This window comes from Choloepus didactylus, chromosome 6 (assembly GCF_015220235.1).
Source record: "Choloepus didactylus isolate mChoDid1 chromosome 6, mChoDid1.pri, whole genome shotgun sequence".
NCBI lineage: Eukaryota > Metazoa > Chordata > Mammalia > Pilosa > Megalonychidae > Choloepus > Choloepus didactylus.
In genome coordinates, this window is record NC_051312.1 from 20,662,384 (window position 1) to 20,679,831 (window position 17,448).

A 17,448-nucleotide genomic window follows, 5' to 3' on the forward strand; every position below is an offset into this window, starting at 1 on the left:
TTGCTTACATCACTGGACACATAGTAGGTGCTCAATAAATGTCAACAAATGAGAGAATATATGCATGGGAAAGTTTCTTCTGATTTGAGTTAATAGTTAATTTTGCAGACTGTATTATATTATTTTAAAGATCGAGGTGTTTCACATTTTTTACCAATTCTTTATGGGGAAGAAAAACTATTTTGTTGTGTTCATATTCTGAGGTTTATTTCTAAAAGTAAGCCCCTGGGAATTTACTTTGAAGTAAGTAAAAAAAAAAAAAAAAAAAAAAAAAAAAAAGCTGAGTTAATGGTGGGTAGATGGGCAGACATGGGATAAACCAAATTTACTAAAATGTTAATGTTGAAATCTAGGTGAGAACTATACAGATGTTCACTGTAAAATTATTTCATCTTTGTTGTTTGTTTGCAGACTTTTATAAACAATGTTGGGGAATAAAGAGTACCTGAGTATGTTCCTGCCTTCAGCAGAGTTTTAGTACAATCTCGCATACTTTCTGTACCTTTAGGATTGTATTAGAAAGGTAGATAATTAGCAAAGAAACCATCAAGAAAGCAACAGTTATGTGCCAGTTAAGCAACAACTGGTATATTTACGTTTGGTAGGATTTCCAACAATGAGAATCGTGCATTCTCATGGTTAACCCAAAGTCTGGGTAAGCAGAACTCCTGGGCTTCTCCCCCTAGAGCCTGGAGTCTAAATGCTGGTCCCAGGAAATTTAGTACAGTGAAACGAGGTGCAGAGCTTGGCTTCTGGGTGTTAACCTGTTGAGACAGGAGAAATCATTTTCTCACTTGTAATTCATAAGCCCCTCCTCTGGGGGGAGGTGCCCTCTCGTTATTAAAATGATAATTTGTCTTTCCGTCCTGTGGGCCTGTGTGGCTCTGTGGCTTTCTTGCATTTTGGGTGTGCCTATGGCGGGAGGAACCCTCTCTATAATCCTAACAATAAGCAGCATCTGAATGGGTGTTCCCAGCTTGTGGAATCATTCCAGTCATTTGGTTTGGTGGTCAGAGTCATGCCACGATGCAGGTTGTATTCAGGGCCACACCCATTTCACGTCTATGGAGACTGGCAGTATGAAGTACGTGAGTGACCTGACCAAGCTCATAATAGGGTAATAAATTAGGGAGCTGAAATTATAATCTAGGTGCCTGATTTCTAATTTCATCATCCTTCCTTAATGTTTGAGTAAAAATGTGGGCAATTTCTCACCACCTAATTTTACCAATGGGAATGAAGCTACAGAGGAAATAGGGTCTCCAGGAAGACTGCATGCAGATAGCCACAGGGAAGATGAGTTTTCCCTGCATTGAATTCACACCATTTTGCCACAAAATCTCAAATCCATTTCTCCATCCTGTTCCTTGTATTTAACGCAGTCTCTTCTTAAAGGTTAAGTCAGTTTGACTCCTCTGAACTGGATCCCCATAGTTCTGTGCACAGACTCTCTTTTAGGACTGGCAAGTAGAAGTTGGTCAGCAAGGACCCTTTCTAAGAAAATGCTGTGTTTGTCACAAGCTCCTTTCGCCTCCCTCCTCTGGCTGCCTGTTCTCACCGAGTGGAAATTTACTTGCCTTTATGCTCGTTCCATCAGCTCCTGGGAAGCTAACAGAGAAATTCTCCAAAAGTCAGCTGCATGTCTTCTAATGCCACTTACTCCCTCTTACTTTGAGTTTCCTACATGGCAATTTAAGAAGCAGTGACTGTGGAGTAAGGCAGTGCTGGGTCTAAACCTTTACCCCATCACTTCCTACCCACTGCCGCAGGCAAGCTGCTTGACCTCTTTCAATTTCAGTGTTTTCATCCTTAAAATGAGGATAATTTATAGCAGCTGCCTCATGTGATGATTAAATGGGCACTGGCCACAAAGGGCATAACACAGTACTTACTGCTTATTTGCTGCTCATAAATACTGATGATCATTTACAAAACAAGTTAGAATACCAAAGTGCTTCTCATATATTTGATAAAATTTTTCTATTTAATTAGAAGGAAGTATATCAACATATTTTTATGATCAGAAAAAAATCTTTCAATTAAAAAGAAAGCCTTTCTTATGCACACTTTAGACAACCCTTTTTAGGTTCTAAAGAATTGGGGTAGCTGGTGGTGGATACCTGAAACTATCAAACTACAACCCAGAACCCATGAATCTCGAAGACAGTTGTATAAAAATGTAGCTTATGAGGGGTGACAATGGGATTGGGAAAGCCATAAGGACCACACTCCACTTTGTCTAGTTTATGGATGGATGAGTAGAAAAATAGGGGAAGGAAACAAACAGACAAAGGTACCCAGTGTTCTTTTTTACTTCAATTGCTCTTTTTCACTCTAATTATTATTCTTGTTATTTTTGTGTGTGTGCTAATGAAGGTGTCAGGGATTGATTTAGGTGATGAATGTACAACTATGTAATGGTACTATAAATAATCGAAAGTACGATTTGTTTTGTATGACTGCGTGGTATGTGAATATATCTCAATAAAATGAAGATAAAAAAAAAAGCCTTTTAAATGATTCTCTAGCTATGGAATATAAACTTAAGCTGCAGCAGTAAAAATTAAGGGTCAGGAGAATCCTCATGTTGAGTTGTTAAACACAAGGATGAGAGCAGCCATGAAACCTTTTTTGTTTGGAGTCCCTTAGAATTAGCATCTCTTTCCTACCCTCTCTCCCTCTGGTCCTTCCATCCTTCCTTCCAGTCTCTTTATTGTGTTCCAATATGTCAGGCAGTCCCTGCCCTCATGGATATTGCAGTTTGAAGGGGGAAGACAAACAATTAGTTAAGGAATCATAAAAAAAATGAATGTAAACTGATACCTGTGGTAATTGCTACAGAGCATATCCCAGGAGTCCTTGGTTTAGTACGGGAAGCCTGGGAAAGCTTCCCTGAGGATGTGATAATGGCACTGAGATCTGCAGGTGAGTAGAGTGGGGCCAAGGAGGGTGACAGAGACGTTCAGACACTGGAATCAGGAGGAAAGAACTTGTGGCAGAAGGGAGTGGGGTGACTTGAAAGAAACCAGAGAGGCCAAAGCAAAGGGCAGTGGGGGGGAAGTCTTTGGTGGTGGTGGGGGGAGCTCAGTGGAAAGAGCCAATGCAGGCAAAGTCTCTGGCAATGTTGGGGTTTAGTCTTTATTCCAAGAGCCATGGGAAGCTATTGGAGGTTTTGGGAAGGACTAACATAACTCCCAGGTGTCATTTAGTTTAAAGAGGCAGGAGCCTATTTAATTAAGCCACCTTCATTTATATGGCCATAGAGTAGAGGGCTATAGAGCACAAAGAACAGAAATTAAATGATCTGGAGGATCGATATTCTAAATTTTAACCCAGTGCTTGGTGGTCTAGGGAGTTCTGAAAGCAGCAGGCATTTGGTTCACCACCTCTGGGAAGCTAACTGAACAGGCAACATAAATACCCAGTCACTTTCTCTGCCAAATGCAAATATCAGTCACCATAGTTGAGAGAGAAAAATCATTTGAGATATTGAATTCAGGAAAATGATTTTTTTTGACCAACAAACCATTAAGCTGATCATCAAGTGTTTACTGAAGGAGTAAATTTTAGTTCTTACCCAGCACTTTCTAAGAACTGATATCACATGTCCTCCCTACATAATCTATCTAAATGAAAGTTGAACAGTAACCAACTCCATTTGGAGAACTACAAAGTTGGACTAGTTTTGACACTGAAGGGGGAATGCCTTTGAGGTAGCAAGTTTTTCTAAGGAGTGATCTTGTTGCTATTTCTAACCACCAGGAGAATAAATAGTGCTTGAGCTTCTCTCTGGGAGTAAGGCCAGGCAAGAGAAAGTATCCCACTCCCAATTCCAACACTGATTTCCTGCAGGAGGAATCATCTATATATCTACAAGCAGAAGAATCTGGGCTCTTGCTGCAGATTCATCTGGGACTTGCTGCAGTCCATCTGGGACTCATCTTAATCATGAAGTCAACAGAACTTTTCATTCTTCTCATCCCCTGCCTACCTCTTCCCTACTTAACACTATGGCCATTCAAGGCTCCTTCCTCCCAGGCAATGGATTCTTGTTTTTTTAACTTTGATATGCATGGCTAACTTCCCAGGAGCTGTGAGTGATTAAATGTGTTGTCCTTCACTGGGGATTTAATTAAGAAACATGAACAAGAAGTGTTTTTTTAAATATTAATTTTTTTTTACTTTTTTGTGTTTTTTTGGCAGAGTTTGGCGTAAAGAAATGAATGCTTACTAGTAGGATTAAAGACAACTGACATAAACCAACAGTGTTGACTTATCGGGATCTGGGAAAGGAAGCCTGTCATGTTGTGCTTTCACACCCTGCAGACTGACGTCAGCTTGAACCATGTCCCCCATGAATAGATGAGAAAAAGTATAGACACTAGAGTTCAGTGTGCTACTGAGAATGCCCACTAACCTTTCCAGCATTGGTATTGGTGAGATCACTATCATCCTAAGACATGTTAAATTTGGAGCCATGCTAGAAGAATGCCTTGACACAGACTGGGGCCAACGTATAGAAAACAAGATCTTTCTTTCATCAGGGTCACCTGATAATGAGGTATAGTGGTTCTGCTGTGGGAGCTAGGGAGTAGGTGGTCAAATGTCATCCCTGGGGACCTTAGCAGAACACAGAACACCCTTTAAATATAGAATCTTAACCTGCTTGATCAGTTGCCATTGGTACTGGATGCAGGAAATTTCTTTAAGAGATTAAATAGAAATTCTAATTTCTCCCCTTGGAATCAAAATGTATACACACACTAATTATACATACACAATTACAATAATGAAAATTCCAAAGTGAATATTGAAATATTTAAAGAGATTTTAATGTTCATTATATTCAATTTTTATGGAAAAGAAGTTCACAAATTTTAAAAAGAAATCAGCAGAAATATGTGCTCAGCAGGTACTTCTTAAATCCATGATTCCTTTCTAAGAGCAACCACAATATTTTCCAACATACCCTTATCAGATATTTCTCCTTTGGCCCACTTTGTCCATTTCATCAGTAAAACTTTTACTTGATTCCTATGTTTATACCCCCTTGGCAGAGATGATCCAACTAATATCTCTTGGTAGGACTAAGTTCAAGATCTTACTGAAAAAATAAAACCACTGGACTCCCATTTCCCTTTTGTCACCCCGGCCAAAGTCATCTGTGCTTCCTCTGTTTCTTAGAGAAGACTTTGAGGAAGCTGTTATCATCCTTGGGCTTTGCACTCCTGGCACACTGAGACATGCCAATGGCACTGGCAGTTAAGCAGGGAAGACCTCTTGCACCTTCACCAACCCCCTTCAGAGATGCGATTAAATGAGCATTGAGGACAAAGAGAGTAACAGCCTGGGGCACGCCATGCGGCCGGGTCGCAAATAAGATGGCGAGGGCGAGTTAAGTGAGTACATTGTTCACCTCTCGTAATTGAGCTCTCCAGAGTCCATTGTTCCCGCAGGCCGCCTCTCAGCTGGCGGGAACTGGTCGCTGGCCCGGTGCGGGCGGAGGGCTTCCCAGAGGCGCGACGCTGCCACCCGGGCCGTGTGAACCCTGGCCGCCCTTCGTCTAGAGTGGGGCGGGGGAGTGCGCTGGCAGCACCCGCCCGAGAATACCAGCTTTGCTCACCTACTGCCTGTCTGGTTGTTGAGTGAAAATCCAAAGGAAGACAGTTGTCAGCTGAGCTATTAACAATGCAACCACAGGAGTTAATGTCCTTCAAAGATGTAAGTGTAGACTTCACCCAGGAAGAGTGGGCATTGCTAGACACATCCCAGAGACAGCTGTTCAGAGAAGTGATGCTGGAGAATATCAATCATCTGTTCTCAGTGGGATGTGAGGTCTGCAAATCAAATATGTTTTCCCAGCTGGCCCAGGGAGAGAGTGTGGAGAGAAGGAAATGAATGTCTCCAAAACCAGAGCCCAGATATCTCACACTCAGAAGAATACCTTTCAGTGTAATTATTTGCAAGAGGATTCCACCTGCAGATCCAAAGTGACCAAACATGCATTAATTCCCATGAGAAAGAAACCATATTTAAGAAAACCACTTGGAAAATTCCTCAGTGACCAGTCATCTTTTAATAAACATGAGCAGATTCACACTAGAATTAAATCCTATGAATGCCATCAAGATGCTAAAGCCTTTATTAAAAGCACTGGCCACAAACAATACAGTAGAACTCAAGCTGGAGATAAACCATACAAATGCTTTCTATGTGGGAAAGCAGTCATTGGATTTATTGATTTTAGACAACACAAGAACAAACACTGGAGAGAAACCCAATGAATGTAACCTATCTGGAAAAGCCTTCAGTCAATCTTCTAATCTTCAACAAAATGAGAGAACTCACTCTGGAGACAAACCCTATGAATGCAATGCATGTGGGAAAGCTTTCATTTATTTTTCTACCCTTAGAGTACATGAGAGAACACACACTGGAGAGAAACCCTATGAATGCCATCTATGTGGTAAAACCTTCAGCCAATATTCTCATGTTAGATGACGTGAGAGAACACACACTGGAGAGAAACCTTATAAATGCCATATTTGTGGGAAAGCATTCAGCCAATCTTATTATTTTAGACATCATGAGAGAACACACACTGGAAAGGAATGCCCTGAATGTCATCTATGTGGGAAAACCTTCAGTCATTTTTCTTCTCTTAGGCAACATGAGAGAATACACACAGGAGGAAAACCATATAAATGCCATATATGTGGGAAAGCCATCAGTGGTTGTTCTACCCTCAAACAACATGAAACAACTCACACTGGAGAGACACCATATAAATGCCATATATGTGGGAAAGCATTCAGTGGTTGTTTTTGGCTCAAACAACATGAGAGAATTCACACTGGAGAGAAACCCTACGAATGCCTTACCTGTGGGAAGGCCTTCATTGATATCTATGCCCTCAGACAGCATGAGAGAACTCACACTGTAGAGAAACCCTATGAATGTCACTCATATGGGAAAGCCATCAATGATTGTTCTACCCTCAAACGACATGAGACAACTCACACTGGAGAGAAACCCTATGAATGTCTTACATGTGGGAAATCCTTCCTTGACATCTATGCCCTGAGACAACATGAGAGAACTCACACTGGAGAGAAACCCTATGAATGTAATCTATGTGGGAAAGCCTTCACTCATCCTTCTAATCTTCAACATCATGGGAGAACTCACACTGGAGAGAAACCCTATAAATATTTCTCATGCTCAGAAGAATTTCTTTAAATGTAATTATTTGCAAGAAGATTCCATCCTCAGATCCACAGTGACTCAACATGCATTAATTCCCATGAGAAAGAAACCATCTTTAAGCAAGCCACTTGGAAAAGTCCTCAGTGACCAGTCATCTCTTAAGAAACAAGCTGATTCACACTAGAAGTAAATCTTATGAGTGCCATTGAAATGCTAAAGCCTTTATTAAAAACACTGGCCAAAAACTACAATAGAACTCAAACTGGAGATAAACCATACAAATGCTTTCTATGTGGGAAAGCATTCATTGGATTTACTGACTTTAGACAACATGAGAGAGCACACACTGGAGAAAAACCTGATGAATGTAACATATCTGGAAAAGCTTTCAGTCAATATTCTAATCTTGAACAAAATGAGAGAACTCACTCTGGAGACAACCCTATGAATTCAATACATGTGGGAATGCCTTCATTCATTATTCTACACTTAGAATACATGAGAGAACACACACTGGAGAATATCCCTATGAATGCCACCTATATGGGAAAACCTTCAGCCAACATTCTCATCTTAGATGACATGAGAGAACACACTGTAGAGAAACCTCATAAATTCCATATATGTGGGCAAGCCTTTAGCCAGTCTTATTATCTTAGATCTCATGGGAGAACACACACTGGAGAGGAATGCCCTGAATGGCATCTATGTGGGAAAAACCTTCAGTCATTTTTCTTATCTTAGGCAACATGAGAGAACACATACTGGAGAAAAACTGTATAAATGCCATATATGTGGGAATGCCTTCAATGATTGTTCTGGCCTCAAATGACATGAGAGAACTCACACTGGAGAGAAACCCTATGAATGTCATACCTGTGGGAAAGCCTTCATTTGTATCTATGCCCTCAGATGAGAGAACACATACTGGAGAGAAACGCTATGATTGCCATATGTGTGGGAAAGCCTTCATTTGCATCTATGCCCTCAGACAACATAACTCACATTGGAGAGAAAACCTATGAATGTAATCTGTGTGGGAAAGCCTTCACTTGGTCTTCTAGTCTTAAACAGCATAAAAGATCTCACACTGGAGTGAAACCCTATGAATGCTATACATGTGAAAAAGCCTTCATTGATTTTTCTACCCTCAGATAACATGAGAACACTCTGGAGAATCCTGGTGAATGCCACACATGTGATAAAGCCTTAATTTGGTATTTTAATCTTAAACATGAGAGAATGCACACTGGAGAGAAAACCTATGAATGCCATCTATGTGGGAAAATCTTTGGGCAATATTCTAATCTTACACACATGAGAGAACACACAGCTGAAGAGAAATCTTATGAATGTCACATGTATGGGAAGGCCTTCGGTCATTGTTCTACCCTCAGACAACATGAGAGAACTAGACTGGAGAGAAAACCCAGGAATATCATCTATGTAGGAAAGATTTTGCTCATACTTCTGCCCTCAGGCAACATGAGAGAAGGCTCAGTGGACAGAAGCCATAAGAATGTCATCTGTATGGGAATGCCTTAATTTTTCTAAACTTAGGCAACATGGAATTATTCAAACTTGTGAGGAAGTCAATGAATGTCATCAGTTTCAGTCAGTATTCTCACCTTAGATGGAATGAGACAACTCACACTAAACATCTGAAATATGGAAAAAATTTCATCCATAGTTTTAACCTTTACACATCACAGAATTCACATACTGAAAGGATTCTGTGTAATCAGTATGATAGCACCCTTAGTCATCAGCTCCATTTTAGTTAATATAGGGAAACTTGTACAGGAAAGAACCCATAGGAATATCATCTTTGTAGCAAAGCCCTAAGTAGTTTGTGTGATGATATGCCATATTAGACTACTCACAATATACAGCTAATGGAAGCTGAAAGTCCTCATCTATCACTGAAAGGAAGCCAGAGTAATTACATGTGAGGTATTCTATGTACTCATTATGGGAGTGCCTTAATTTGTAAATCATCCTTTAAAGTGTGGACTCCATAGGAATGAATCACTAGATATGTAATTACTCTGTACTGTTCACTGAAACACAATGCCGAATTTGAGCATAACCACAATACCATGAATTGAGAGGGAAATGTCACAAAAACAAAACAATAGGGAAATGTCTTTATTAGCAGGATGATATCCTGTAAGGAAGATACAGAAATTTCATGATAGAGAATGTATTCAATTTAAAATGATGGTAAATCATTTATTAAGTAGGGGAGGTTGTGGGCATCTGTTACTGTGTCTCATTGAGGATTATTGTTTGAGGGGATTGGACAAATTATTGGCTATTTAATGGCTTAGTTATATAGACCAGTGGTGGAAATGATATACTTTGGGGATGGGATAATGTGAAGTCTGTTTTGGGAGTTTTCTAGGGTGAACGAATATGCTTCTTTGGTTGCCTCTAGTGGATCAGTGATGGACATTTTTTGTCAGTGATTAAATTTCTGAAGGGTAAAAAAAAAAAAAAAAAAAAAAAAAAAAAAAAAAATGAGCATTGAGGCTGATATTCTGTATCATGTCTCATAATAAGCTTCTATCCAGAGGGCTGCAGATTTCTTCAAGGCCCTGTGAAAAGAGTAAACAAAATCATTAGGAGGTGAGATTTGAAGGTAAAGGAGCTCCTCGATGGGACATTTGCTCCTATACCTGGTTTTAGGCAACTTTGTCATGTTCAGGTTTATCTGGCTCCTGGCAGAGGAGTCAAATACACTGAACTGTTTTTAGCAGGTAAATTCATCTTTCCATTAAGGATGAGCTTGGGTTTTTTTGTTTTGTTTTGTTTTGTTTTTTTTCTATTTTATTGTCTTCTGTACCCAAACCTTCATCATAACTTTTTCTCTAATAGTAAATAAACAAACAAACAAACTAAACTCTGAGCTCTAAAAAATCATGCATATACCTGTATATCACCCCACCATCTATATCTACCTACTCAAGCTGTTTTACAATGTGAAATATTTTTCCAGACTCTGGGAATGTAACAATGAATTGGACAGAAGTGAGTCCTGTCCACTTGGAGCTCTTGGTTTAGCTTGGGAGACATATATGCAACAATTTATTACCCAATATATTATCAAATCCCTATTATGATGAAGATCAGGAGTGAAGAGAACCAAGTGCTGCAAGAGCATGCACCAAATATAATGCCTGGTGGGTACAGAGGGAGGTGGGGAGCTGTGGTGAGTCCAAAGCTGGAACACCAGGCCTCATACATGATTCTTTCTTTTTGTTCCCCCAAGCAAAAGGAATCTTTTAAAAATTCTAATTTCTCCACCTGGAAACAAAATGTGTATGTAACTGGCTGTTAATTTGATGGGCTCAGTGTTCTTTAGGAAATTGTATGTGAATGCCCAAAGAAGGAGGGTGGATTTTCAGTTCCTGCAGCCCCACACATCTTGGTCGGTCACTCCAGCTGGTTCACACATTGAAGTCCCTGCAAACCCTACAGGCATCTAAGCATCTTAAGTTTGCAACCCTGGAGCTGATGACTTGAGAGTCCCTTCTACCACTTGAGTTCTAAAGCATGTACAAGGCCTTCTGGGAGAGACATAGTTAACATATCACCCTGGTTTCAAGAAGCTTAAAATCTAGTATGGCAGTAAAGCAGTTTCCCTAAGAATACCTACAAGGAAGTGGGTAAGTGGGATTGATGCCATCGTGGTGGTTGTTATTATTCTCTGTTGAGCCTTCTGTACCTTCTGGGCAAGTGGGTGCCCCTTAATCAATGACTGTTGGATGAATGCTTCAAAAGCCAGTGAATAGTATGGGGACCCCAATAATGAGGAGGGCAATGAGAGATGTGAACTGAGAGAGGATGTTATTACCTGGGTATATCGCCAAGCGCCTTCAACATGGACTTATTCACGTACTGCAATCCATGCTTCTTGCACAGTGACTTCACCAGAGGTGCCACCTTGTGGTAATTATGCCGTGGCATTGTGGGAAACAGACTAAGGAAGGAGACAAGGGAGACTTGGGTTTAGACCTAAGGAGAAACCCAAAGATGTTTTCTTTTCCTATTACCAAATAAAATCATATCAGTAATACAGTCCCAACCTTGACCTTGCACAATACATTTTTTTCCTGGGCAGTTCAAAAACTGTGACCCAAACACTATCATTTTATCATGTAACACCTTCATGAGCTCTGTGGGCTGCAAATGTTTGGGAAATGCAAAAAAGAATAAATACTAGTCCCATTAAATATGTTTATTTTTGGCCAGGTCAAATAAAGGGTATAGGGTTATTGATCATTTTGAATTGTCTAGGAGAGGTGAAGGTCTCTCTCTCTCCCTTTAATAAGTCAACCCTTGACCCATGAATAGATGAGCATTCAAAAGTTCCAGTCCTGGTATATGGGGAAAAGTCTTAGGGGAGCAATAAGAAGTGAGGAGATGTGTGTTTTTCATCCAAGGTTTTTCACTAATCAGCCAGGTGACCTTCTTGTGTTTTGAGTTTGTCATTGATAAAATATCAGTAATAATCCTTTCTTGTTTTGCTGAAGCTCTTAAGAATGAATATGAAGCAAGGGCAAGAAAATCCATGAATAGGTGTAAAATCTCTCCTCTCTGTCGATCCCAGAAATGGCAAAGTAAAGAGGACCCAGAAAAGATCTCTCCTGAATATTCTGGAGATGTTGAATCTCAGAGTTTCTCTTTCTTTAAGACATATTCATCTAACTAACCCATTGGTAAAGTATTTCTAGATGCCATTTGGAAATTGCCTCAGAGACTGGCTTACATTGTTGAGGGTTTGTAACCTCAGCTCTAAAGAGATAAAAATTTAAATTAAATTTTAATTAAGTTTCAACACAACTTGGTTACCCAAGTAGTATAATTTTGGGAGGGTTCAGAAACAAACCAAATGCAAAGGAAACAATCACCAATAGCTAAGCCCGTAGGAACCTGGAAACTGAGTCACTGGTACATTTCCAATATTCCACTTCATTTACTTACAAGTGTCATGCCTCCTTCTTGTCTTTCTCCTCCCCTTACCATTGAGCCTCCTAGAAAGATGGCAATGTTTGAAGGAGCCTGGCTTATATTTTTTTCTCTGAGACCCTGAGGGCTTTGTTCTGGCCTTTATGAGGACCTGTTACCAGTAACTGTCCTTGCTCCTATCCTGGACTGTTTCTATTACTCACTGGTGTTCAATTTGGAAGTTCAGATGCCCAGTGAACCAGTCATTGAAAAAGGACTGCTCAATATTACAGGTGGCCAAGACCTGCAAAGAAAAAGTCTTACATTAGATATAAATGGGCTCAAGTGTCTAGCAAAGAAATGTTTATTTTTTTATTCCATCAGTCTTTCAACAAATGCTTATAGAGTATGTACTTTGTATAAGACACTGTAAGGGATATAAAGGATATACATTCAGAGGTCTGAAGGAGATTAAGGCCAACACAGCATTTTGCTAAGATGTATCTACAAAGCAAGACCTATGAAAGAGTTGAGGGGACTAAGCCACTAGCAGACCCTGGAAATGGCAAAGACTAAGGTGTTGTGGCTGAGGACTGGGTGTTTCATAGAATTTGGTAGATGGAAATGAGATTGTAGGGATTAAAGTCCCATAGGATGGACTGGAAAGACTTCTAAATGAAAGGTAAAGCAATCAAGGGTTCTAACAAGGGCTCTGTGGATGGAAGTGTATTTCAATGTGAGTGGCTTCCTTTGTAATCTCATGTATTTTATTTTATTCATTAAAAAACATTATCCTGAAAACAAGTTCATGGGCTTTTCCAGACTGCCAAGGGGACTAATCATACAAAAATGATTAATAATGCCCATGATCATCATCTTATTCAACACACTTTCAAGGTTTAATTCTAGCTAGGATTGTTGTTATTTCTGAGGAGCTCTATGCCAGTGTTCCTCAAAGTGTGGCTCAAGGAACCATGAGGTTCCCCAGGACCCTTAACAGGGAATCCACAAGGTCAAAATTAATTTCATAATACTTCTAACACATTATTTGCCCTTTTTATTCTCATACTCTCATACTTGTGCAGTGGAATTTTTCAGAGGCTACAAAACATGTGACGATATCAGCACTCTGGCGTTAATATGTATTGGTCTTATTCTTGTGATTTCAAAATGGATAAGAAAATAAAATATTTAAAAATGTCCTGCTTCTAATTTCTAATACTGTAACCAGCAGCAGATATAACCTACATAAATAAAAGCTCTTTGAGATTCTCAATAATTTTTGAACATAAAGTTATCCTGAGACCAAAAAGTTTCAGAACCACTGCTCTATGCCCTCCAGTGGGTCCACTTAGTTGTAGGTATGAGCTTGGAGAAGGAATCAGTATAATGATTGGTTTTCCCAGTCAATTGCAACATGGCTCAGTGGAAAGGACATTCATCTTAGAATGTAGGGGTGTTTTAGGATGGTCACAACTCTGTTCAACATTAATGGCATGTTTGGAGAAGAGGCCATTTCCCCTCTTGAGTTGCTTTATCTTTTAAATGGAATGAGACAATTCCCAGGTCCTCCTAGTTGTAAAATTATTCTGTAATTCTAGGAGTCTCAGATTCACTTGGAGGAGTGCTATGATTCAAGAGTCTGGGTCATGTGAGGTTTTGAGCAGGGATTAGAAAAACTCTTCTGTAAGGTGCCAGATAGTAAATATTTTAGGTCTCTGCACAGCTACTTGACTCTGCTGTTGTAGCATGAAAGCGGCTACAGATAATATATAAATAAATGAGTATGGTTGTGTTCCAATAAAACTTATTTACAGAAAAATGTGATAGGCTGGGTTTGGTCCCTAGACTCTAGTTTACTGACTCCCTGGTTTAGAGCAAAGACTCTGAAATCAAACTGCCTAGGTCTGAAACCTGCCTGTACCAACTGAGTGATCTTGAACAAGTTACTCAACCTCTTCAGGCCCCAATTTTATCATCTAGAGAGAGGGAATAATCATAGTGCCTACCTCATGTAGTTATATGCAAAACATATAACAATACCTGACCCCTGGCAAGCATTTGATAAGTGTGAGTTATTTTATTTTTCAGTAACCAGACTGTAAATCAGCATGGTGTGAAGAATCTTCTCAGGAACTCCATCATTACCTGAGTGCTGAACCAGTCATGGTTCTCCTCTGTGCTCATTTTCATTGGTATGTGGCTCATCTGGGTAACATATGCAATCCAGGGACTTTCAAGAAACCTTCAGAGAATAAAAGGAGGAAGTGATGACTCTTTGCAGAGTTTCAGTTCCAATTGCAGGTCTTGCATAACCCCTGGCAGAGCTGGCTGAGAACTGGAGGTCATGGAAGGGACTCAGGTTCCAGTAAAATGTAGGTGATTTGTTTTCCTACTTGGAGTTCTATTGCAGGGCCCTTTATATCCAGAGTGACACACTTGACATTCAGCCTCATGACCTGCTCTACCAAAAAAATTGAAAGGAACAGTGCCTCCATTGTTTACTGTGGCACTGGTGCAAGGATCAAGATACCTGGGGAAATTAGGGGCATAGGCAAAGAATTTGGAAGCCTGGCATTTCACCATCAGTTAGATCTGGATTCAAGTTCCGGCTTTGCACTGGCACTTGCCTTTACTTTCTCTAAGACAATTGAGAAAGTGATTTAATCTTTCAATCTGACTTCAGTTCCTTTAGCAGAAAAATGAAGGTTATATTATCTACATTGCAAGGTTATTTGAGGATTACATCAAATAACACATATGAAGCCTTTAGCAAAGAACCTGACACACAGTAGCTATCAATATCTTTACTATTATCCAGTATTTAGAATAATAATGCAACAGAATGAGGGAGGGTAAATAGGAAAGTGGAAGAGGATTATTCAGTCAAATGATAATCTGAAGTTGCTTTGATTTGGTAAAAATCTCTAGTCATAAAAGAACTTCAAGAAACTCCTACCCTGCCATTATTTCTGACAGAGCTTAGGTTGTCCAACTGGATTAGAATTTTTAAGGACTTGGGGATCAGCTGGAGTGCTGCAGTTGTGAGCTTAGCAAGTGAAGACAAATGGAGATTGGGCAAATTCTTCTTCCAAGCAGTTTATCTTGTTCCTAAACTTGGCATGAATCTTCAAAATCATCTTTACTTGCTGCATTGTCTCAGACGTGATAACTGAGAGGCCTAGCAAGGGGTAGGAGGTTTATACGTGTCGGATCGCTTACAAAAGAGACTTCTGAAGTCATCCCCCAGCACTGAGGGCTCTAAAGTCATAGGGTGCAACTTCTTTCTTTCCTTTAGTGTGTCCTACTGATTTGAAGGGATAATGAGGATTTTAAAATCACTTTAAAAACATGTTTTAAGATTCTTGATATTCCAAGTGCCCCAGGCCAAGAGCCATGGCATAACCTGGGAATTTGTGGGAAGTACAGAATCTCAGGCTCCCACCAGACCCATTTAGTTGGAACTTATATTTTAATACTTTAAAGTGTCAAAAGCAGTGCCCTTGGCCTTCTTTGAGCCCTTAGCAGCTTGGATAATTCTATGGCTTGAGAAAAGCTCAGCCATGCCAAGACAATGTGGAAAGAGCTGCAGGGTAAGAGTCAGGTTTCTCTCTCCTTAGCTCTCTTTTGTAATGTATTTGGATTCATGCTATTTGGTATATAGACCAACTCAGTCACTGCACTGAATAGCCATTCTAAGGCAGCTTTAGGCAGTCCACTCTAATCACAAGATTGTCCTTGACAATCAAAAAAAAACCTCTTTTTTAAGTAGAGGAGAAGGGAGCAGACATTTGGAGAAAAAAGAAGCCCCAGTTTTCTCAACTATTTCCTTTCACATTTGCTTGGGAAAGACTCAGTTCCTGGGAATGAGACAGGGTGCCATAATCTGCTAAACATAATCAGCTCTGATAGGGAAAGTAAAGGATCATCTGGATTGTGGGAATAAGAGAATATTCTTGCTTTCTTACTTGACCAAATATATGAGCAATAATGTTCCGAAGATTCCATAGAAAGGGCTAAATGTGAGGAAGTGGCGGATGTAAAAGCTGCTGACCATGGCGATGTCCTGCAGAGAAAAACACTTGAAAGTCATATGCTGTGAATACAGTTACATTTCTCCTTGTTTGGATCAGGGTCCCTTCACATACTGGCTAAATCTTATGCTCTGTTATTCAGCACAGCTACATCTGGAAGATACCAAATATTTTTGGTTCCCCTCTTCTACTTGGTTCTGGTTTTAGAGAATGAGACAAGTTACTCACTGCCCAATACCTTCGAAGGTACATAACTTGCATGGATTGCCCGTTAAAATATACAGGCATGAGAAGGGGAAGTCCAACTGAAAAAGAACAGAAAAAGAGGGCGAATAAATGAGCAGAATGAGACCTCAATGCAAGCCAGCAAGCTATCTCCTTACCATGTCACCCTGGAGTGTTGCCCCTGAGAAGGTGTACAAAATGGAGATCCCAGAGCCATATATTAGACTCCAGTGGGCTTTCTGAGTCTCAGAAGATGAACCAAAAAAGGGTCTGGTCCAAAAAAGACTCAGGAAGCTCCGTGGTTTTGGCTTCAGGTTCAAGCTCCCTCTAGGGACTAGGGAACCTTTGAAGATTTGAGACATTTTTAATGGAGATGTCCCAGAAGAACTTCTCTGTGAACTTTCAAGCTTTTTCAAGGGCCATGGAATCCCTCATCCCTCAAAGTCCTTGGGATTTGGTCCTGTAATAATATATTAGGATGTCAGAAATAAACAAGGTGCTTTCATATTCCGGACAGAGAGTTAGTTACCTGCATCTCCCCCAGGACCAGGAGGCTGCCTGAGAACAAAGGAGTCTCAATTGTACCTGAGATGCTAAACTGGCATTTGAAGGAAAGGACACAGTGAGGAAGCTCTTGGTGTTAGTGTGGTCTGTGAGGCAGGCATTCAGCAGTGAATCTGCACTTCTCATTCATTCCTTATGAGCTAAGGAATGTCTCGACATACAGACAGGGAGGTAAGATACACTACTCAAAAAAGTTTGGGGAAGGAACTCCAACAGCTTTTTTTACATGAACATACATCTAGTTAAGTTAGGGATCAGCTAAAATGGGGCACCAATGTCCTCATACCCGTTTGGTCATATGAGAGGAGGGGTGAGCAATTAGTATAAGATGGGGACTCTAATTCCAGTAGTGGAAGGGACATCAGTGATGGTCAGCCCCCACATCTCAAAGAATGGGCTCACAGGCCATCGTCCTCAGCCAGGCTACTGGTGGTCACTAGTGGCCAACACTTAGGCTAACCTGATCATC

The 17,448-nt window shown here is 40.2% G+C and overlaps 1 protein-coding gene and 1 pseudogene across 1 annotated transcript in view; one reads left to right on the forward strand and one right to left on the reverse strand.

Annotated features, from left to right (window-relative positions):
* The first annotated feature begins 1,064 nt into the window (after window positions 1–1,064).
* LOC119536666 lies at window positions 1,065–7,950 on the forward strand (annotated as a pseudogene).
* Window positions 7,951–9,737: 1,787 nt separating this feature from the next.
* LOC119536236 (fatty acid desaturase 2-like protein FADS2B) overlaps window positions 9,738–17,448 on the reverse strand; it is a 34,309-nt gene continuing 26,598 nt past the window's right edge. Inside the window, exons 7-12 of the mRNA XM_037838952.1 lie at window positions 16,419–16,495; window positions 16,125–16,222; window positions 14,305–14,401; window positions 12,381–12,460; window positions 11,063–11,188; window positions 9,738–9,803 (exon numbers count right to left, since the gene is read on the reverse strand). Coding sequence (XP_037694880.1) covers window positions 9,752–9,803; window positions 11,063–11,188; window positions 12,381–12,460; window positions 14,305–14,401; window positions 16,125–16,222; window positions 16,419–16,495 — 530 coding nt within the window. The 3' untranslated portion in view covers window positions 9,738–9,751. The remainder of the gene's footprint in view (window positions 9,804–11,062; window positions 11,189–12,380; window positions 12,461–14,304; window positions 14,402–16,124; window positions 16,223–16,418; window positions 16,496–17,448) is intronic.